The following is a 24,576-nucleotide window of genomic DNA, read 5'->3' as shown; positions in this document are numbered from 1 at the left end:
GCGTCATTCATGACACCATCACCATCAAACCTAAGTCTCTTCCAACGAGTGCAAACCTCATCCATTCTTATTGAATCACCAAGTTTCACCTTTTTTGCAATAACATAAGCACATGGGAGACCATATATTTTCACAATTGTACATCCATACTTTGCGCTATCAAAGCCTACATTATCAACTCATTTAGCCTCGTGAAAAATATAACTCAAACCCGCCCGAGAAATGTTATTGACCAACTAAGAATAAATAATGTCTTTAAATCTGTGTTCCAAGACTGTGATGCCCCGACCAAATGATGTATGTATCTCATTCTGTTGGTTTTCAATCATGTGGTTCACGAAGTCTCAATCTCTACAAAATCACCCTTACTATTTCCCAACCAATTTTTCAAAGTAGCATGGACAGACTCAACTCTGTTAGTTGTTGTATTTCCAAGGTGTTTAACATGATCAGCCCATGCACAAACATTTTTCTCCTTCATTTGGTCAAAAATTATATTTTCAATATATTTCAACAAGATTCAAACTCTTGCTTGTTTTTAAATTGGTTCCCAACATCTACCGCCTTCACAACAACACCTTGGATATTTGGATTATTTTGGAAAAATATCGGGGTGCACAATATCTAATGACAACAATAAAAACTATAATAGTATATAAGCACTACTGCTGAAGACAAACTTGAAAATTGAACACAAACTAGTTCCGGAAATGCATCTCCGGAAAAGTTCATACTTGTTCCAGAGATACATTTTCGGACACAACACTACTTTTTTTTCCAGAAAAAGGATGATTAATAAGAACAATGTAAAGGAAAATAAAAGATCTTTACCTGAAATTCTATCTTCTTTTACTCCTTTTGATGTGATGAACTAAAAGAATGGAGATTTGAAGTGAAAAAATGGATTGAGAATAAAATGTTTTTTGGTGAAGGGTTTGGTTGAAAATCAACTATGACAATAATGGTTGTGTGATCATGCAATTGCTTCTTTTATCAGATATTTACGGAGATACATCTCCGAAAATATCTGACATGCAAAGGTGACAGAAAATTTCAAAATCCCGTCCATAATTTCGGAGATGCATCTCTGAAATTTCTACAAAACTGGTTAATAAATATATTTTTTAAAATGTTCCGGACATGCATCTCCGAAATAAAAATAATCCAATTTATAGAATGTCTCTTAGAATGACCTTTATTGAGTATGTAGGAGTAGCATCCGAAAATGCATTTTCGAAAACCTAGAATTTTTTAAAAAAACAGCATAGATAAAAGCATACAGGTGCGTTAAGAAATATAGTCTTTATGAATTTGGACAGGCCCTTTTGAAATTCACTGATTATGGCCCAAACAGAACAAAGAATGAACTCTCCAGAAAAAAAGAAGCTTAAACCCTTTCTCTAACGCTAAAGCCCTATTTTCTTCTTCTTCAATTCTCTGATCTCACTCCACTACTTCTTCTAACATTCACAATTCACTGTCCCTGCAACTGCAATGTATCGATTTGCTTCTAAATTGGCTTCCTCCATTGCTTCTTCCACCTCAAAGAACAAGAATCTCGTAAGACTATAACTTTTTCTATGCTTGTTTATTTGTTAGTTTTGAAGTGTAAAGTTTAAATTTTTATTGAATTGGCATTGTGGGTGTATGCTTGTTCATTTCAATTTTATTTTTTTGCTTTGATGGTGCAACTTTGAAATGAAAATGAATGATTTTGGGGCAGGTGTATAGTGGGGTATTGTTAAGAAGAAACTATGTGTCGAAAGATATAAACTTTGGAGTTGGGGCTCGTGCTGCTATACTTCAAGGTGTTTCTGAGGTTGCTGATGCCGTAAAAGTTACCATGGGACCTAAGGTATTGCTATTGTCTTGTTTTCTGCTACACTTTTATCACTCATTCTTCATTTTCTATGTTCATCACTGTAGTGCCTATATATGCTGCTTGTTTAGGTCTTGTTTGGATAGAAAGCTTAAGTAATCACTTTGAACATAAACACTTATCAAAGAAGTACTTGTGTACAAGCTATTCGATAATAAAAGATAGATTAAAACAAACTGTTCATATAAGCTATACTTGTTTTCGTTAGCTATCCTATAGAGTTTGTGGAAATGAGCATGTGATAGTTTGTTTTCATAAGCTCCCCTAAATAGTCGCACAAATAGATAAACTCTAATAAGTTAGGTCAAATAGACCCTTAGTAGAACTACTTCTTATCTTATGAGATTTGTTGTTGAATTCAATTTTTTGTATTTGAAACTATTTCTTCTCACACATGCTTATTGCAAGTTTCGATTTGTGATGGATGTTAGTATTGTTTGCCTTCAAAATTGTTCGTTTTTGTTTGTAAGAGTCAAAATATGATTTGGATTAGAAACTTTGACTGGAGAAATTTACATTGTGAAGTGGTAAAGCGTAACTTTGATTTCTTGTGTTTTGATTTGGTTGAGCTAGGGTCGAAATGTGATAATTGAGAAAAGCCACAGGGGTCCCAGGGTCACGAAGGATGGTGTCACCGTAGCCAAAAGTATCAGTTTTAAAGACAAAGCCAAAAATGTTGGTGCCCAACTCATCAAGCAAGTGGCCAAGGCTACCAACACTGCTGCAGGAGACGGTGATTACTTTTCTCTCAATTTTTTTTACTTCAAAAATTTCTACAAGTCTTTGTTGAGAATTTTATTTTCATTGATATTGTTACTATAGCATCAATCCTACAAGAAGATTTTAATTCCTTCAGATCTTACAAGCCAATGTTTCTTCTCTGATTTCAGGTACAACTTGTGCAACTGTTTTGACTCAGGCTATACTCATAGAAGGTTGCAAATCAATTGCTGCTGGTGTAAATGTCATGGACCTGCGTAATGGAATAAATAAAGCAGTTGATGCTGTAATTACTGATTTAAAAAGCAGAGCAGTAAGGATTAGTACACCAGAAGAGATAACCCAGGTGCAAGGAGTTCTCAAGAATACTTTACTGTTACTATAGTCGATATAATTGATTTACAGTATAATGCTTATTTAGTTGGTTCCTTTAGTCAATTTTAGATCTATAGGCATTGAATAATTTTGCCGTGCCTGATACATATCTAATCTTATTCTTTTGGAGAAAAATCAGGTTGTACTGCTTATTGTCATCCTAATAGATATGTTATATGTCATTTGTTGTACTGTTTTAAATTGTTTGCTGCTGGTTATTCATTCATTTTGTATGACTCGTAGGTTGGTACTATATCTGCAAACGGGGAGCGTGATATTGGAGAATTGATTGCAAGGGCAATGGAGAAAGTCGGGAAGGAAGGAGTCATTACTGTTGCTGTAAGTAAATTTTATATATTTTGCTAAACTTATTTTATTTACAAAGTTTTGATTCGGGCTGTCTAAGATTTTAAAATTTTCAGGATGGCAACACTTTGGAAAATGAGTTGGAAGTGGTGGAAGGAATGAAGTTAACTAGAGGCTACATATCTCCTTATTTTATTACTGACCAGAAGACCCAAAAATGTGTAAGCGTGGACTTATTCTTTTGTCACTAACATGGATTAAAAACATTCACAAAAAATGCACTAGCATGTTATTGTATGATTGATTTGCTTGGATAAGAATCTGATGATGGTATAGTTAGGGGGAAATAAATTTCTTTTTCTTATTGTTAGTATGTTTTAGAGTCTCCTTTGTCTACAAAGTTGACGCCTTTATATAAGAGACCTTGTTGCTTTTCTTCGTATAATCATGTGATCTTTTGTTAAGATATAGTGTTCTGGCTCATTAGTTTGAAGGCTATTTTCAGTTTTTAGTATATTACTTGTGGTTTTTCACTGATATGTGCTTTTATAGCTTCATGATAAGTCACAGAATTAATCAGCTGTAAGGCTTCATTGAACTTGTTTATTTTTGTGGGGGAGTTACTTTTTATTTGTGATGTTAATAAAGGTGATTTCCATTTTGACAGGAATTGGAGAATCCATTTATCCTCATCCATGACAAGAAAATTTCCGACATGAATTCACTGTTGAAAGTATTGGAGCTGTCAGTAACGGTAGATAAGCTAATCTTGATTCATTGTGCTTATTTTCATTTACAATTTGAATATTCTCATGATTTACTTTTCTATTTTATTTTTTTAATCAGAATAAAAGACCACTCCTAGTTGTTGCGGAAGATGTTGATAGTGATGCATTAGCTATGCTCATACTCAACAAGCATCGGGCTGGGCTTAAGGTGATTGATTAATGGGTTCATCTTGGTTATATTTCCTGCCACCTCATGGTTCAACAAACTTGATTGCTGGTTTTATTGTCACCCTGATTTCAGATTATTGTATAAGTAACTTGGATTTCTTTGTTGCTGTTCAACATTTTATGTACATATAGTTTGTGTTCTTTGTTGCTGTTACATGCAACTTGGATTTTGCTTTCTAGTTTTGTTGTTTTTTATTTTTATTTTGTCGGATTTTGCAAGTCAGAAGTAATGCCAGACTTTCCCTATGTATTTTCGAGCTACTTGAAACTTGATTTTGTATATATTTGTAGTCCACCTTATTTCAAATTCTTGTATTCTAGGTTTGTGCTATAAAAGCTCCTGGTTTCGGGGATAATAGAAGAGCAGCTCTAGATGATCTTGCGATTCTTACCGGAGGAGAGGTGATTCTCTATCTACATTTTATTAATCAGTTGTTGTGTTTGGGCTTGGCCTCCTTCTATAGTTGTACTGTTTTTCTGTTAAATTATTCAATGACGACCATCCCGAGGTCTAGCATTCGGGATTACTTCATATTATGCTGAAAATGATCACAATGAATTTGAAAACAGGTTATCACAGAAGAGCGCGGCATAGCTCTCAATAAAGTCCGACCTGAAATGCTCGGCACTGCAAAAAAGGTATGTGGCTTGAACCAGCATAACTGTTCTTTGTTTCTTCTATTATGTTACAATGTTACAGAAATATCTAATTCAATTTCAACAGATTACTGTCACCATTGATGATACTATTGTTCTACATGGTGGTGGAGATAAGAAGTTTATTGAAGATAGATGTGTGCAGGTATCTTTTCCCCCTTTTTTTGGTTTTTTAAAGTACTAATTTTTTACTCTTACTTTCTTTTGATCTTGAAAAAATTGCCATTAAGCCGAATGATTTTATTTCGATGTAAGGATTTATCACAGAACTTTGATTTAAATAAAAAATATTACCGGTTCTAAAGTTAGAACTTTTTGTAGCTAAGGGAAGCAATGGAGAGGAGTTCTGCAACATTTGATAAAGAAAAGGCACAAGAACGGCTATCAAAACTCTCCGGCGGTGTTGCTGTTTTCAAAGTTTGTCATTCATTCTTAAAAACCACTAGTTTGTGATGTTTAAGTTGTATTATTTATCGATGGGTTTAAATATCTACAGGTTGGTGGGGCTAGTGAGGCAGAAGTTGCAGAACGGAAAGATAGGGTAACTGATGCTTTAAATGCCACTAGAGCAGCTGTGGAGGAGGGTATTGTTCCAGGTAACTCAATTTCGTGCATGTTTAGAATCACAGTGAGTTTGTCAGAATCACAGCGAGCCACCATGATTTTGACTAAAGTTACTTTGGAGCTTTAACAAGATCACGGTGCCACTGAGATTTTGTCAAATTCACCATCTCACCCTTATTTTGCCTAAATCACCCATTTCATATTCTTGTTCACATCATTTGAATACTTGTTCATCTATTAAAAGTCAGTATGTAATTGTTTTATCCAGGTGGCGGAGTTGCTCTCTTGTATGCTAGCAAAGTCTTGGAGAATCTTGAAACTAAAAACGAGGATGAGAGAAGAGGAGTACAGATAATTCAGTATGCACTCAAGGTTTGTGCTGTTTACTTCACACTCTTTTTTTGTCACATAAAGACCCTTCTCTATTTTCACTTCTTTACCTCGAAATTTTCCATTTTTTCCAACAATGCTTATGACTTGTCACAGGCACCTACATTTACAATAGCTGCAAATGCTGGTTTTGATGGTTCTTTAATTTATAGCAAATTGTTGGAACAAGATAATCTTAATTTGGGTTTCGATGCTGCTAAAGGTTAGTAACAATGAAGGTTGATTCTTTAGTAAAAAGAAGGTTGTTTAACTATGGTGCTTATTCTGCTAAAACAGGAACTTATGTTGATATGGTGAAGGCTGGAATTATAGATCCTGTTAAAGTTGTTAGAACAGCTTTGGTAGATGCTGCCAGGTAAAATCATTACATTGTATTTTTTTCTCTGATTATATTTCATACATTGCTATATGTTAAACTTGCTTTTGCTCTATTGCAGTGTATCGTTGTTACTGACGACAACCGAGGCATCTATTGTAGAAAATATGAGTGATAAAAACAAACCTCCTCATAGGGTGGCAGATATGGATGATTTGGACTACTAACTTGCTTCTACAAATGATGAAAGCAATTTTTTGCATTAATTTTTTACTTATTGAAGAAGTTGCTCAAGTATAAACTGAGGGGTCTAGTTTAAGGAGTGAAGTTGAAATTATGCAGCCATTCACATTGTTATAGGGAAAGTTCATGTCTCATTCAAGTTATCATCACCAATAGGCTAAGATAAAAACTTGTTCCATTCTTTATGTGTTATAGGGAAAGTTCATGTCTCATTCAAGTTATCAACATTCATGTAGAAAAGTTCAAATCATAAGAATTTTTAAACTCTGTTTTTGTTACTTGTCACTAAAATTTTAAAATGATCATGTTAGATGTGACTTTTTGGTGTTTGCTGTGAGAATGTTTTGAAAATGAATATTCCCTTCTTCCCACAATGATAATGAGTGACAATGATAATGAGTGATTCAGATGATTATTTCACACATATTACAAAAAAATTCAAAATATGAAAGTAGTAATGATTAAATATAATTGGAAAAAATGAATTAATTTGTATTGTAAATTGAAATAAATAATTTATTTTAAGATACTATTTTATTCTAAATGAGTTATTCAAGACCAATAAAATATTAATTGAAGAGTCAAATTTAATATTTACATTTTTTTAAACGATGAATTAAATCTATCAAATTAAGATATTATTAAATAAATCAAGTTTAAAATTTATAAAATAGAAAAAAATCATTTGATATTCTATCACATCAATTTATTTCAACCTATAATAATTCATTTAAAATATATGTAAACATTAACTATTAAAATATATATCAATGGATGTTTATAATTATCATGTAAAATAAATATTCCCTCCTTCCTACTTCCCACAATGATTATGAGTGATTCAGATTATTATTTCACACATATTATAAAAAATTCAAAGTATGGAAATAATAATGATTAAATGGTAGAACTGAAAAAAATGAATTAATTTGTATTGTAAATTGAAATGAATAATTTATTTTAAGATACTATTTTATTCTAAATGAATTATTTATTGTTACACCAATAAAGTATTAATTAAAGAGTCAAATTTAATAGATTTACATTTTTTTAATCAAAGAATTAAATCTATCAAATTAAAATATTATTAAATAAATCAAATTTAAAATTTATAAAATTAGAAAAAAAACTATTTGATATTCTATCACATCATTCATTTTAAATATATGTAAATATTAACTATTAAAATATGTATCAACGGATGTTTATAATTATCATGATAATATTAAATAATTAATGATTAGCAACAAATAGATTAGTTAGAGCTTTCTCCAAAATTAATAGATATTTTAGACAAATAATGGTAGCAACGTATAGATTAGTTAGAGCTTTTTCCAATATCATTATAGATAATTTAGACAAGCAAAAATCGGCTAGTATTTTATTATATTTTACTTTTCTAGATAAAATAGTATATTTATTGAAAAAAGGATTGGTCAGTATCTTCTCTAAACAATTTAGTAACATTTTTTAAAATTTACTTTAAGTTATTGAGAATACTTATCTTTAGACAGAGAGGATCATAATACATGAAAATTCTAAACGGCTCTAAGATCTAACAGTTTATTGTATATAGGTGACTAGTTGCACGACAGTAGCTCCTGCAGTACGGTTTATAGACATTGTCGTAAACTCATCCGTAAAATTATATATATAGTTTATAACACTATAACCCTAATTATTAGACAAAAATCAAGGAAATTATAGCGTGTTTATTATTTTTTCATTTTCGTTTTATCTTTAATCTTCTACAGTGATTACTATTCTAACGATTGATATCAGAACGATTAACCCTAGTACAAAATTCGAGTTGAAAAAGTTTGATGAAACGAGTTATTTCAGATTATGGAAAATGAGGGTTAAGTATATGTTGGCTCATCAAAGGAGGATTATGAAATAGAGGATAACGACGCCAAAGAAGGTTTGAGATATTGTCTTCAACAATATAATCACCGATCTAACAAGGTTTAGGGTGAAGATTAATGACAAAGATAAAATGATACAAGCGCTTTGATTCATAAATGCTTTAGATTGACTACAGAAGGTGTGAATATCACGGTTGTGTTTATGTTAGGAGCCATGATGATGACTCTTTTATTTTTCTGTTACTTTATGTTGATGATATGTTGATTGCTACTAATCATTTACACGACGTAAATAAACTAAAAATTATGTTGGGAAATAAGTTTGACATGAAAGACTTAGATGGTGCTAAAAAGATTCTTGGTATGCAAACTCACATGGATAAAAGTGCTAGAAAATTATGGCTATCTCAAAAAAGCTATGTTGAAAAGGTGATAAGCAAGTTTGACATTAGTAATTCGAAGGATGTGAATACTCCATTGACAAATCACTTTAAGCACTCATTGGATATGTGTCCAAAGACAAATGCAAAAATTGAGTATGTGTCAAAGGTTCCTTATGCTAGCATTGTTGGTCGTTTAATGTATCTTATGATATGCACTAACCAAATTTGGCACAAACTATAAGTCAAATTTGTAAGTTTATATCTAGACAAATGGATTTTTCAGGTGCATGAAGGGTATAACAGGTCATGTATCATATTTATCAGTGAACGGGGTGATAATTCGATTGTAGGATATGTTAATTCAGACCATGTTGGAGATATGTATGAAATAAGATCTACAACAAGATATGTCTTTACTTTACCAGGAAGACCATTTGCTAGAAATCATCAATTCAATCCATAGTGGTCATGTCGACAACTAAAGCAGACTACATGGAAGCAGGTGAAGCTACCAAAGAAGCTCGATTTCAATTGTATTGTGATAGTCAGAGTACCATTTATTTGACAAATAATAAGGTGTATCATGCCAGGACCAAACATATTGATGTGAGGTTTTACAAGTTCAAAGAGATATTTGTATATGGAAATATATTACTTGAAAATGTTTATACTTCAGAAATTCAGCCGATATGTTGACCAAGATAGTCATCAATGACAAGTCTAAGCATTGCTTGAACTTGTTTTATGTTTCTCAATGTTAAGCAGGATGTGTACCTTCTTAGTTGTCAGGATGTGATCGTCATGCATGAAGTCCTCATAGGAGTTTGATATTTACAAATGTGGAGATTGTTGGATATGACTCATATTAAGACAAATAGGAATACAATATGTGAAAATTTTAAACGAGTCTTATGCCCAACTTTTTGTTGTGAGTAGGTGACTAGGGGGTGCAGGGGCAGTAGCCCTCGTGGTATGATTTAGGAGTATTATTGTAAAGTAAGTCGTAGTATTATATATATTGCTTGAAATAATGCAATCCAATTTATTAGAAAAAATCAAGAGAACTATAACTGCTTTGTAGTTGCGGAAGTAGACACCATTGATCAAACTTTGTTAAAAAAGTTGATCATATTTATTGCCTTTTAATTTTGTTTTCTTTAATTTTTTATACTAGTTGTTGTTCTAACACAAATAGATAGACAGAGAGATTACACATGATGTGGCATAACTAAACCAGTTATGAAGTTTTTGTTTGATATGTGTGGTTGTTGGGAAGATGTCACATCACTAAAATAAAGATGACGTTGATGAAAATTGCACTTATAAAATTCAAAGCATATGAAGTCACACTAATCTCTAGGTTCAATTCTCCCCCACCAATTATTATAAATCATATGCAATTGAGATTAGCGACGAATTCCCTTTAGGATACTTTGAATACCTTAATGTGAATTTCGCAAACACGCTAAGCTTATATTTTGATAATAGGTTACGGAGAAATGTTTCCTGCACTTCACTCATGCAATAATAAAATAAATGAGGATTTAAAATAATTATAATAGGAGAGAAATGAATTAAAAAAGTCTGATTTCATATGTTCTATGTGCTTCCTAAGTGTATCTATTTATATAGAAGCTTATGTTACTTGGTGAAGAGAAACATCATTTGGATAAAATTTTGCACCTGATTGAAATTATGTTCCTCAGAGGACATATGTTGGACCAAATGTCTGGAATAACTTGTCCATCTTGTTATACCAAAGTAAACACACTATAACAACGATAATAAATCAAGGTAAAAGCTATAAAGAACACCAAGAAATTTTAACCCAATTCAATGCAAACAACACCTACAACTGGGGGACGCTCAACCCTAACGGAGTAGGAAACATAAGAAAAAAAGGGGGGGGGGGTTGAATTGGGTTTCAAGTATAACAAATTTTTATTTCCCAAAATAAACACAAGAATAACAACAACAATAATAAAGAACAATGATAAAAGACACGAGTATTTTATCTTGGTTCACCGTTAATTAGTCTACATCCAGTCCACCCACCTGGGTGATTTCACCTTAAACAAGGACTTAATTCAAAAATCAATCTAATTACAAATGCAATAACAACCTGTCACTGATTTCTTACGAGCCTGATCTACCTGGTCGCTTAAGAAATATTGACGGTCATTGACTCCTTAAGATCCTGACATACCCAGTCGCTTAAGAAGATTTAATCCTCAATGACTACCCATCATTGACTTCTCAAGAGCCTGACCTACCTAGTCGCTTGGGGAATATAACCAACTAGGTGACAACAATTTTATGTTTACAAAGTTTGCTTCTTGATAAGCTGATAACACATAAGATAAAGATCAAATGAATACACTTAAAATATATACAATGAAAGTTTTAAGTATTCCTATCTTTTTTGTGTTGAGGTGTTGTGGCTTTAGTGTCTGCTAAGACTCACACTCATATCCTTCCACACATATGCGCTTGCATCCATTTCTTTTTCTCCTTTCTACATTCTTCTCTCCCTGTTTCCATATTCTTCTTCCTCATAATATATAGGAGATGAGTATATCCGTTGGAGGGTAGAATATGAGTTATCCTTAAGGTACTCGTTTTATAAAGGTCACTTCATACGCAACAATAAAGTTGTGCTTGTAGTAGAAAGTAGATGATGATGGGACGTGAGAAGCTTTTTTTCTTTTAAAGTATATTTTATTTTTTTACTTCTATCACATAAAAACAATATTGATCTGTAATTCAAATCTTCTAATCAGAGGCTTCTTATGCAAGTGGATTGAAGCTTGAGTAAATATCAAAATTAGTCTTCATAAGGAATTTTTTTATTGTACTTTCCTTGAGTATACTTACTCGTCATAATTGAGGCTTCATAAAATAGATGATATGAAGGTTGATCAGATTCTAAAGCCTAGATAATGTAGACAAAAAAGTCTATTTAGAGTGAGTCTTGAAAGTACTACAATCTAGAGTAAATGCGAACAAAAAATGCAAAAATATTTACTAGTTTGTTCAGATCAGATGCTTTGACTGTTAGAGAACCATTTACTTTGCTTACCAACTTATAGTTAGAGGCTTATAATATAATTTGATAAAGCTTGAGTAGAGTTCTTAGGTTGTCTTCAAAACTTGGTGAGACTTTAGATTTCCTTGGAGTACTGGGTTCTGAGACTAACACAAACTTGTAGTTATAACTTATATTAGAGATTATCTAGATCGTTTTTGTTCAGAAATGTTGAATTTATAATCTTAAATCTTGACTTGATTTAAACACATATTTGTATTCTTCCTTTTGTTCATAGTGTGTTTTCTCTCGTAAATCCGCTTTCAGCTTTCTTCAGACTTTGTCTTTGTTCAATTTTGACTTCTTCAATGGTATGACTTTCTTCAGAGTCTGGCTTTTATAACTTGATGTCGTTCAAACCTTTCTTCAGACTTTGCTTTGATTTGAAGTTTTCTTTCCATTAGACTTTGCTTTCTTCTGAGTTAACTATCATAGTTGACTTCTTTAGAGTCTCCAACTATCAGAGTTAACTCCAGACTTAGAATTAGAAGTTTCTTGATCAAAATCTGCTTCACTCAACATTTGCTCTCTTCATTTAGATTTTTTCTAGCCTTTGAGTTTCTGCATACTTAAGAAAATAGTTAGTGCATAAAATTGTTCTTCTACACTTTGTTATCATCAAAACTTAAAGGCAAGAAGATGTAGAACCAAACTTGTCCTTACATACCAAAGAAAGGAAATCCACTCTTTAATAGAATTAGTAATATCTTAGATGAACATGCCCCTTGCTCAATGCCCTTGTTCTTAATTCTACCCTTAATGTATTTCTATTTAGGACTCCCACTAAATATGAGAACCCCCTCTTATTTTCTATCAATGACTAACCCTAATGATCATCAACAATAATCATAATGATTCAATGTCAAATATACAACTTAACTAAACAAACCAACTACTATGCCATATGATATGATTAAAAAATAGCACGGTGTACAATGAACACAAACAAAGACTCAACCAAAAACTCAAATTATCACTCTAGCTCGTTGTCTTCAAGGAATATAAAGAGCCTCTCTATATATTAACCCATAGCTGGGCTTTTCTCCTTGGATTTAGGTAGTGATCTCGTCTAGATATGGTAGAGATTTAGCAAGGATTTTTTCTTCAAAATAACCCCCACAAAATAATTCGATTTGAATTCAAATTTAAATCTCATTGATTTAAACTAAACTAACTTAAATAATAAAACAAATCAGATTACTAAAATATAACAACAATCCTTATTGCGCGTGCGTGCGCACACACACACACACACACGCACACACACACACACACACACACACACACACACACACACACACACACGCGCGCGCGCACACACACACACACACACACACACACACACATACAACAACCTTGTCTTGCAAACAAGGGCCACATGTTGGGACATCTTTTCCCACATGTGACTTTTTTCACAAATGCAGCTGGGGCCAGATGTGCCACACTAGTAAGTGTTGGTGTAAGCCCAAGAAGCCAATACTTTTGGTACTTGTATCGAATTATTTATTAATAATAAAAAGATTTTTATTTATTATGTTTGTTTAATAAAGTACATATAATATTTAGTCATTTTAATGTATCAAGTGTGACTTAATAATGAGATCCCATTAAACACTAGGACATTATTCTTAAAGTATCCGTAGTCGAGCTTTGTTGTATAGTGGGATAATATTAAAGCATTAAGACTATTATGTATATAGACTAATGATCACATCTCATGGATCATGGATAAGGAGTTATCAAATCTTAAACATAGGTATGAATATTAAGAGTAATATTTATACTTGATTGACCCGCTATGAGAATACTATATAAAATGTTATGCAAAATGTCATAAGTTATTCTCATGGTGATAGTGGTGTATACCATCCTTCGACCTGAAACCACTATGGACCCTAGATGTAGAGTCGAGTGCCTTATTGCTGATCAAACGTTGTCTGTAACTGGATGACCATAAAGACACTTGATGGGTACTCCACGAAGCATGCATAGGGGCATGAGTGACCTAGATGGAATTTTCCCATCCCGCGTAACATGATAAATGTCTAAGGGCCCAATATTGAACTGGGCAAGGATGCCAAAGTCTATGCCTTGTGTTCAATATAGACATAAGGGCAAAAGGGTAATTGTACACATAAGTACTATCACAAAAGCATTTTTCAGATCACATGATATTTTTGTGTCTTGGGTAGTAGTGATGTGTTGCTAGATACCACTCACTGTTTATTATGTTAAATACGTGATTTAATATAATTACCAATGTCGCGAGAACCTACATGGTCACACACAAAATGATGGATTGATGAAAGATAGAGTAAATAAGGAATACCGTAAGGTACAATGCACTTAAGTGAATTGTAGAACATCGTAAGGTACGATGCACTTAAGTAGAATACGAAATATGGTAAGGTACCACGTGCTTAAGTGATTTTGGTATATCATAAGATATGGGCCATATACAGTTAAATGGGATTTTTAGTTTACAGCCCACACAAGTGGTTCTATAAATAGAACCCTTGTGAAAAAGCATTTGTTGATATGAAATTTTGTTTCTCTCTCTCTCTCTCTCTCTCTCTCACACACACACACACACACACACACACACACATTCAAAGCCTTCATTCGTAGCAGATATCACTGAGATTGAAGGAATCGGTTCGTGTGAACTGAGTAGAGGCGTTGTCACCATTCAACGTTCGTGATCACTCCTTAGATCTGCATCAAAGGTTTCAATCGCCACAAGAGGTAACGATTCTATCACTGATCACACCCCATTCTTAAGGATCACTAAAGGAGAAATTTTTAATTTCCACTGCGTTTTAGATCGCTATTCTCCCACAGTGGTATCAGAGACACTTACAAAATCATGCATCTGATAGCTGTTTATTTTCTGTATTTTATGTATTAATATGATTAAAAGACATAATGAATCAAAGAATAAACGAGTAATTAAATTTGGCATCATGTGTGTACGATTTGGATGATTGATGTTGACTATGCTTCGGAATCCGATGTTAGTATGGTGAAGCAACGATACATCGATCGTTCATAGGTTACACAATTGAGATCAATCAAGTTATATATATATAATATATAATATATATATATAATATTATATATATTATATATATATATATATATATATATATATATATACATATATATATATATATATATATATATATATATATATTATATATATATATATATATGATATAAGTAATTCTGATGCAAAATACGGTATATATGGTATACTGTTTTTGTTTCGTTCATTCTAACACTTAATGGTTGTTTTCCTTTGAGCGATCAATGATTATTTGCTTCTTGATCTGACATTAGTATGGTGAAGCAATGACGTGTTGATTAATCATACTAAATTAACAACCGAGGTGTGTTTGACGGTATGAAATTGCTGCCTTAGGGTTGTGTTGTCAAAGAGTTGTGCGATTAGGGTTGTGACTGCGCAAGAGTTGTGCTTTAAAGTATCAAGTGTTGATGCGAAAAACGATGCCGATTTCAAATGAATTTTTCATTAAAATTTTGCGTCAGGGCGCTACCCCCTGACCCCCGTTCCCTGACCCCGGCTAACTCTGCGTAGTGTGATCGGTTGCCAAAATTTAATTTGGTTTACTTAATTAATAGAATTTAAATTAATAATAATAAAAATGTGTTTATTATTATTGTCTTGTGGTGATCGGTTATGACCTTAGTTTTCCTTTATTTTATTTTGGGATTTTAAAATACGACCTGCATGTCATGCCTCTCTTTTAATCTCTTAATGTAACTTCTTTTCTCATCTCACTCCCTCGTATGTAAAACGAGTTTCTTTCATGTAATGTAATGTTATGAAGAAAGAGAAGAATACAATATCAAATAAGGACAACCTTGAAGATCTTGCTTGGAGAAGCTTAAATCGTTATTAGGTTAGCTTAGGTTCTCTCATTGGCTTGGGAGAACAATTGCGCTAGGGGCCATAACTGTTTCATTTTGTATGTATGTTGATGCATGTGAGAGACGAATTATATGATAAATAAGCTGGTGAGATCAGAATAATTGCAAATTCCCTCAAATTAAATATTAAGTTTATGCTTTCCAAGTTTTAGCACTCATCAAGACTATTATTGAATAATGTAGGTTTTGCCTACGCGAGATGCATGTTCTATATTAGTAAGGTGCGATGGGATAATTGTAATATCCAATTGCTAAAACAATGGGTCAAACTTAACTAAACAAATTATAATAAGATTATATACGTTTAGAAGCAAGAGTTAGAAATGATCCATGTGATGGATTGGAATAAGGAGTTATTCACCCAATTAAAATATTCGAGAGTTGTATTTGATACAATTGGAAGAAGTTCCTACCTAAATAACCTAGTTTTGTGTAATCCGCCTACGTGGACTTATAACAAAGTGAAATGTGGATCTCGACCCACTAGAAAATCTTCCAACGGGATTTTCCGAATCAATTGGTGAGGGTCATTTGTTTTGAGTAAAATAGTGGGAGCATATTTAATTAAAGGCCTAATTAAATGTGTTATTGATACTTATATTTTCATTATTTTCATGTAGATTACCATGACAGCAAACACCTCTAATAACATTTTGCGATCAATCCTTGATAAGGAAAAATTTTCTGGCACAAATTTTCTGGATTGGCACCGAAATCTGAGGATTATCCTCAAACATGATAGAAAGCTGTATGTATTGGAGAAACCTGTTCCTGAAGAGGAACCTCCTAGTTCTGCACCTAAGGCATAAAGAGATGCTTATAAGAAGTATGTCGATGATGCCAATGAAACTGCTTGCCTCATGCTAGCTACCATGAACTCAGAGTTGCAAAAGCAACATGAGAACATGGCACCGTTCGATATGATCGAACACTTGAATATGCTCTATCAAGAGAAGGCAAGACATGAAAGGTTTGAAGTTTCAAAAGCCCCTTTCCAAGGAAAGTTAGCCGATGGAGCCCCTGTAGGTCCCCATGTGCTGAAGATGGTTGGGAATGTGGAGAACCTTGAGAGGTTGGATTTTCCCCTCGGAAAGGAACTTGCGACTGATTTGATCTTGCAATCGTTCCAAATAGATTCATTCAGTTTGTCCTTAACGAGAAGACACCATATATGATATGGAGTGGTAAGAAACCACATATGTTTTACATGAAGATTTGGGGTTGTGAAGTTTATGTGAAATGATAAATTTTAACTAAGCCTGAGCCCAAATCTGACAAATGCTTATTTGCGGGGCATCCTAAAGAAACAAGAGGGTATTACTTCTACAATCCTTTTGAGGGAAAAGTGTTTGTCGCTCGAACTGGAGTTTTCCTAGAAAAGGATTTTATTTCCAAAGGAATCAATGGGAGGAAAGTAGAGCTTGAATAAATTCAAGAATCACAAAGCATTGATACACCTATGGAGGAATTAGGGCAGGAAACACAAGTAGTTGTGGAAGAACAACCTGCTCAAGTAGAACAAGACCAGCGTAGAACAAGCAGGATACGTTACCTACCTGAGAGATATGGATATCTTATAACTGATCAAGGTGATGTATTACTCATAGATCAAGATGAGCCTGTGACCTACCAAGAGGCCATAACTGGTCCTGAGTCTGAGAAGTGGCTAGAAGCCATGAAATCTGAAATGGATTCCATATACACAAACCAGGTTGGACCTTGGTAGAGCCTCCTATAGGAGTTAACCCTATAGGATGCAAGTGGGTCTTCAAAAAGAAGACTGACATGGATGGTAAGGTACATACCTATAAGGCAAGACTAGTTGCAAAATGATATAAACAAATTCACGGGGTTGGCTATGATGAAACCTTTTCACCAATTGCAATGCTTAAATCTTTTCGAATTTTACTTACTATCGCTGCATATCATGATTATGAAATATGGCAGATGGATGTCAAAACTGCTTTCCTTAATGGGAATCTTCTTGAGGATGTGCACATGACACAGCCTGAAGGATTTGACATACCAGAAGAAGCCCAAAAGATATGTAAGTTACAAAGATCAATCTATGGATTGAAGCAAGCTTCCAGAAGTTGGAATCTTTATTTTGATGAAATAGTAAAACAATATGGATTCATCAAGAATGAAGATGAGCCTTGTGTCTATGAGAAAGTTAGTGGGAGCATGATCGTCTTCCTGGTATTATATGTAGATAACATATTACTCATTGGAAACGATGTCCCTACCCTATAACAAGTAAAGTCTTGGTTGGGGAAATTCTTTTCTATGAAGGGCCTAGGTGAAACAACCTATATATATTAGGAATCAGGATCTATAGAGATAGATCATAAAAAATGCTCGGCCTAAGTCAGAGTACATACATAGACAAAGTGCTGAGACGCTTTAATATGCATGATTCCAAGAAAGGATTCATACCTATGCAACATGGCATGTGTCTATCAAAAACACAATCCCCTTCAACTAAGGAAGAAAGGAATCACATGAATAAGATTCCATATGCATTTGCAATAGGATCTATCATGTATGCCATGTTATGTACTCAACCAGATGTCTCGTATGCTTTAAGTGCAACAAGTAGGTACCAATCTGATCCCAGTGATGCTCATTGGGTACCTGTCAAGAATATCTTTAAGTATTTGAGAAGGACTAAGGACTCATTCTTAATATATGGAGGTCAGGAAGAGCTTACTGTAATTGGATACACCAATGCTAGCTTCCAGACAGATAAGGATGACTTTAGATCGCAATCTGGTTATATGTTTTGCTTAAACGGTGGTGCTGTGAGTTGTAAAAGTTCAAAGCAAGATACAATTACTGATTCTATAACCGAGGCTGAGTATTGAGGCAACAAAGGAAGATGTTTGGAACAAAAAGTTCATTAGTGAACTTGGCATAATTCCTAGCATTGTGGATCCCATTGATCTCTATTATGATAACAATGGTGCTATCGCACAAGCTAAGGAGTCTAGATCTCACCAACGATCCAAACACATACTTAGGCGTTATCCCCTCATTCGAGAGATAATAGATAGAGGAGATGTAAAAATATGCAGAGTACCTACACTTAACAGTATTGCTGACCCACTGACAAAGCCTCTTGCACAACAGACGCATGATGGCCATACTAGATCTATGGGCATTAGAGGTATGCCTAATTGGCTCTAGTGCTAGTGGGAGATTGTTGGTGTAATCCCTATAGGACAATACTTTTGGTACTTGTATCGAATTATTTATTAATAATAAAAGGCTTTTTCATTATTATGTTTGCTTAATAAATCCCCTAGAATAGCTAGTCCGTTTAATGTATCAAGTGTGACTTAATCATGAGATCCCATTAAACATTAGGACAATATTCTTAAAGTATCCGTAGTCGAGATTTCTTGTAAAGTGGGATAACATTAAAGCATTAAGACTATTATGTATATAGACTGATGATCACATCTCATGGGGATATTAAGAGTAATATTTATACTGGATTGACCCGCTATGAGAATACTATATAGAATGTTATGCAACGTGTCACAAGTTATTCCCATGGGGATAGTGGTGTATACCACCCTTCGACCTGAAACCACTATGGACCCTAGATGTAGAGTCAAATGCCTTATTGTTGATCAAACATTGTCCGTAACTGGATGACCATAAAGACAGTTGATGGGTACCACAAAGCATGCTGAGGGACATGAGTGACCTAGATGGAATTTTCCATCCTGCATAATAGGATAAATGTCTAAGGGCCCAATATTGAACTGGACAAGGATGACACAGTTTATGCCTTGTATTCAATATAAACATAAGGGCAACAGGGTAATTGTACACATAAGTATTATCACAAAAGGATTTGTCACATCACATGACATTTTTGTGTCTTAGGTAGCAGTGATGTGTTGCTAGATACCGCTCATTATTTATTATGTTAAATACGTGATTTTATATAATTACCAATGTCGCGATAACCTACAGGGTCACACACAAAAGGACAAATTGATGAGAGATAGAGTAAATAAGGAACACTATAAGGTACGGTGCACTTAAGTGAATTGTAGAACATTGTAACGTACAATGAACTTAAGTAGAATATGAAATATGGTAAGGTACCACATGCTTAAGTGATTTTGGTATATCATAAGATATGGGCCACATACACTTAAGTGGGGTTTTTAGCTTACAGACCATACAAGTGGTTCTATAAATATAACCCTTGTGCAGAAGCATTTGTTGATATGAAATTTTATTTCTCTCTCACTCTCTCACTCAAAACCTTCATTCGTAGCAGCTAGCACTGAGATTGAAGGAATCTGTTCGTGTTGACTGTGTAGAGGCGTTTTCACCATTCAACGTTCGTGATCACTACTTAGATATGCATCAAAGCTTTCAATCACCATAAGAGGTAACGATTTTATCACTGATCATGCCCATTCATAAGGATCACTAAAGGGGAAATTTTTAATTTTCGTTGCGTTTTGGATCACTATTCTCCTTAAGCAATAACATCATTTTCAACATTTGTCCATACCATGTTGTTTTGCATAATGTATCCAATCCAAAAAGGAATAACAATCTCCCCATTTTGCAAATTTTGGCAAAACAAAACTTCCAAAAAAACATAGAAGATGTTCATCATAAGTTGACCATTAAGCACACCACACATAGAGCAAACAATAGCAGCAACATAAACATCAGTAGTATCACACATCACACTAAACCAACAAATGTAGAAGTTAGAAGATATGTGGTTGCTACACATCCAGTCACACAATGGTGCTTTTATAAACAATTAACACGTGAAATCATTCAAGATCTGTTAGTCATGCATGCACACGTAGTTAGTGGTCAGTAGTCAAGATTCAAAAGTTACTACTAACACATAAAGAAATTAGCACACACAGTCACACAAAGTTGATGACTAAATGCTTCAGCATGTGTGCACACATATTCAGAACATTAATTAGCACTAGTCACACAAGCACAACTAAGCCAGTCAACAAATATCAATACTCATACATCAACTTAGAAAGTCAGTAGTCAACACCACTCCACTACACACCATTACTCCCCCCTTTTGCCATAATTTGGCAAAGTCAACATAGCCAGCACAAATGTTAATTAACATGTCAACACAATCAATTCCGGTAGGAGAAGACAATTATCAACCAAAATCACAGATGTTAAATAGGGTTCAAGAGCGTCAGGATAGTTAGACGTATGAGTACATGAGACCATGTTATAACATAACTACAAATATAAGCCTAAAAACAGAAAAGGATAAAAAATAAAGGCTTCAGTTTAAAGACACAAATCTTCAGAACTTGATTCATCTTTATCTTCACTTGATGATTATGAGCTTTCTGCTTCTCCATCACCAGAAGATCGTCTTTCTTCTCCATCTTCAATGTGAGCTTTCTCTTCATCCTCGACTTTCATCATTCTGATAATTCCATCCACCTTCTTATTCTTGATTATGCTAGCAGTTATGGTTTCCTACAGAGTCTTTGACATTTCCTTTAGCTCTAGTAACATATCCCTTATGGTGGCCTGGGATAGAGGAGAAGAACTTTCACCAGTAATTCAACCCTAATGCTTTACCATAATGTCTGGGACATGTGTCCCCATAAACAACTTCTTGTCAAAGGTCATAGGTCCAACCTTTTTGTTTGGGGGTTTCTTCAGGATGCAACACTTCATGGTGTTGATTCAGGATCATTCCGGTTATTAAACTTGGAAAGGCTACAGGTAGCTTAATTGCAAAAGAGCCAACATGCTTCATTGTTTGTTCATACACATAACCAACAAAGTTCAATTCAAATTTTATGATTATGTGGAAGATAAGTTTGGCCAATGTAGGGTTACACTTGAGCTATGATTAGTGGGTGCCCCATTTTATGCATAAATCCCATTTTAAAATGGAAAATTTCACACCCAATCTTCTATTAGAGAGCAACCCTTTGTTGGGCCATTTCTTCACTTGCCCTCTAGTTATTTCATGAGCTATCTTATCAAAAGTAGGAGCCATATCAGGCCCTAGATATCCACTTCTTCCCAAATGATTGTTGATACTTGAGGGTGAAAGTTTCATACACTTCCCTCTGACATATACCTTCCTATACTATTAACCTCCTTCGAAATTGCAGTAAGGTGACCAATTCACAGTAAATTTTTTGACCATCTTTTCATAGCAAGGCCCAAGATCAGTGATGGTCTTCATCAAACCAACAACTTTGATTAAGTCCATAATCTCTTTATATTCAAGAGCTGCCATGCCTAGTTCTATTTCACAGGCAACCCTTCTTTGATAAACAAATTTCCACTTCTGAACAATTGATTCAGAAAGAAATGATACATTATCAAGTGGAGCAAAACAACATTCAGTGGAATCCTTTTCCCACCAACCTTCCTCCTGATGGCGGACACAATGTCCCGGACATTTTCTTCAACATCCGTCTTAGAGTCACTTGATTGAACCATTTTTCTCTTTAGAGACTTTTTCTCAACTAATTTCTCTTCAATTTTTATTCTCTTACTCACGGAGACCTTTGAAGAGTTATCTTCATCATAATTTTTGTGTTCTTTAGGGAGGTTTTGGGAGGAACAACTTTCTTCTTTTCTTTCAATCCTTCATCCATAGACTTGTTCATAACTTTAACTGCAAAATGCTCATCAAATTCAATTTCTTTATATACACTCACCACTTCTCTAGCTTTCACTTGGGTATATTTATCTTTAGGTTTGGAATCACTTTCAATAATCTTATTCATGATATAAGTAATGGGAATCTCATCATCATCATCCTTTTCATTCCTTTCCTCTTGACACTTATCCTCCTTATTTTGAGGACTTTCATTCCTCATTTATTTATTAGACTTATTAACACCAGGGATATCAATAGTTTGGTTTTCTGCACCCTTTTTACTTTAATCTTAGTCTCTACATGTGGAATTTCAACATCACTCCAATATTCTGATGAAGTATCGCCTAAATGAGTGTCAAAAATAGGAATACCCACAGTTGCTTCAGAGGGATCAACCTGTGGTTCACTAGATCTTGGGATAGATGTTCCAACATTTGGTCAAACATGTTAATCAATAAGTGATTCAACATGTGGTTCCACATGTGGTTCCTCAACATTGGTTTCATCATGATTAATAAATTTCCCAATGGGATTGGTCATAACTTCCTCATTGACAGACACAAATTCAACAATATTATGAACATGCATAAGAGGTTCCTTTTTAGAGATACTAACCTTTTTAGATGTTTTTGTTTTCTTGATGGTAGTAGTCTTTGATTTATCAATTGAAGTATCAACTGAAATAATCATTGTCGTAGGTTTGGGATTCAAGTACATAATTAGTTCATCATCATTTTTGTTGGATTTAGAAACCCTAGTTTGCTTTGATGCTCATTTCTTCCATATTTCAACCCATAACATCTAGACCCCATTGGCGTTAGTGATAGGTTTGGGCTAAGAAATCTTAGCAACATATGATTTCTGACTCATTTTTGATGGAATTTGATAGGTAAGAGAGAGAGAAAATATATATATATATATATATATATATATATATATATAATATATATATATATATATATAGAGAGAGAGAGAGAGAGAGAGAGAGAGAGAGAGAGAGAGATAGATAGATAGAGAGAGAGAGAGATGAATAGTTAGAAAGCAGGCGAGAAAGAGAGATATCGTTCTTCAAGTGTGTGAGAGCAAACAATTTTTTTCAAATGAATTAAAATAGGAAAAACATGCCTTATTTCTTGTGCAGTAATGCTCAAAGAGAGAGAAAGTTTCCATTTGCACGTTTTCTTAGCACTAAGTTTTCATTCAAGAGATTTCCAATAGTGCCCATATGCTTTTCAAGACCACACTTGATTTGAGAAACACAAATACGTACTCTTATTTGTTTTACTGGAAGACCAAGCTATAAGCAAGTTTAAAACTCATTTCACATTTAGACATGATTTATTGGACATAATGTTGAAGCATTTTTTCCAACATCTTGTTTGCTATTTCACCAAACCCAAGGTCATAAACGAGTATTCCTTTATCAATTTTCAAACAAATGATGTTAATTCTTACACCAATTCCTTTCACTTGTGTGGATTCGAAGAGGTTAATAGGAAGTAACTTCAGACCTTTAGTGGAGGCAGGATGCTGGAGCATCTTGTGAGATATCTTGCCACTTTGACACACTCCATAAATCTCGTGTTCTTGAATCATGAATGTTGGAACTCCTTTGACAAAATCTTCAGATATGATATTCTCCATGATCTTAAACTTGGTTTAGGGATGAGAAATCCATATAAAACAATTATCTTTGGATCTTGAACCTTTCATTAACAACTCTTGATCTTTGCTAGAGGAAGCACATTCAGACTTGTTTTAGCTAACATTCATACCTTGATCACATAGTTGACTTATGCTTATCAAGTTAGTAGCTAATCCTTCTACCAACAACATATCATCAAAGCAAGAAAAATCTGGACTAACCTATTTGCCTATGCCCTTGATTCTTCCTCTAGCCCCATCATCAAATTCACATAACTATTATAGTAAGTCTTCAACTATTCAAGATAACTCTTTTCATCAGTCATGTGCATTGAGCATCCGCTAATACCAATTTTCAACTAACTAAATAAGACTAAAACATACTTAAGCACTTCCTAATTTTCCATTCTAATAAAATATTAATTTCCCTAAATCATGCCCTTTATTTTAATTGACTAATAGCTATTTTTTCACCAATCATATTGACCGAAATTGCTACGTGGCGAGAGCATTTGAGCTCCTGCTCCGTGTTTCAAATATGAATACATTTCCTTTTATTCGTGCAAAAATAAGACACACTACTTTCACATTCA

The 24,576-nt window shown here is 33.9% G+C and overlaps 1 protein-coding gene across 1 annotated transcript; it reads left to right on the top strand.

The window, feature by feature from the left end:
* Positions 1-1,339: 1,339 nt before the first annotated feature.
* Positions 1,340-6,723, top strand: LOC127076374 (chaperonin CPN60-like 2, mitochondrial). Its single transcript, XM_051018002.1, has 17 exons — positions 1,340-1,560; positions 1,724-1,855; positions 2,453-2,612; positions 2,770-2,945; positions 3,218-3,313; positions 3,397-3,501; positions 3,948-4,034; positions 4,127-4,216; positions 4,558-4,638; positions 4,807-4,875; positions 4,961-5,038; positions 5,215-5,310; positions 5,390-5,489; positions 5,726-5,829; positions 5,944-6,049; positions 6,124-6,202; positions 6,285-6,723. The coding sequence occupies exons 1-17, from the start codon at positions 1,495-1,497 to the stop codon at positions 6,388-6,390; spliced, it is 1,731 nt and encodes a 576-aa protein (XP_050873959.1). The 5' UTR covers positions 1,340-1,494; the 3' UTR covers positions 6,391-6,723.
* The last annotated feature ends 17,853 nt before the right edge of the window (positions 6,724-24,576 follow it).

This window comes from Lathyrus oleraceus, chromosome 4 (assembly GCF_024323335.1).
Source record: "Lathyrus oleraceus cultivar Zhongwan6 chromosome 4, CAAS_Psat_ZW6_1.0, whole genome shotgun sequence".
NCBI lineage: Eukaryota > Viridiplantae > Streptophyta > Magnoliopsida > Fabales > Fabaceae > Lathyrus > Lathyrus oleraceus.
Note: the sequence above shows the minus strand (reverse complement) of the source record. Positions and strands in the feature narration are given on the sequence as shown.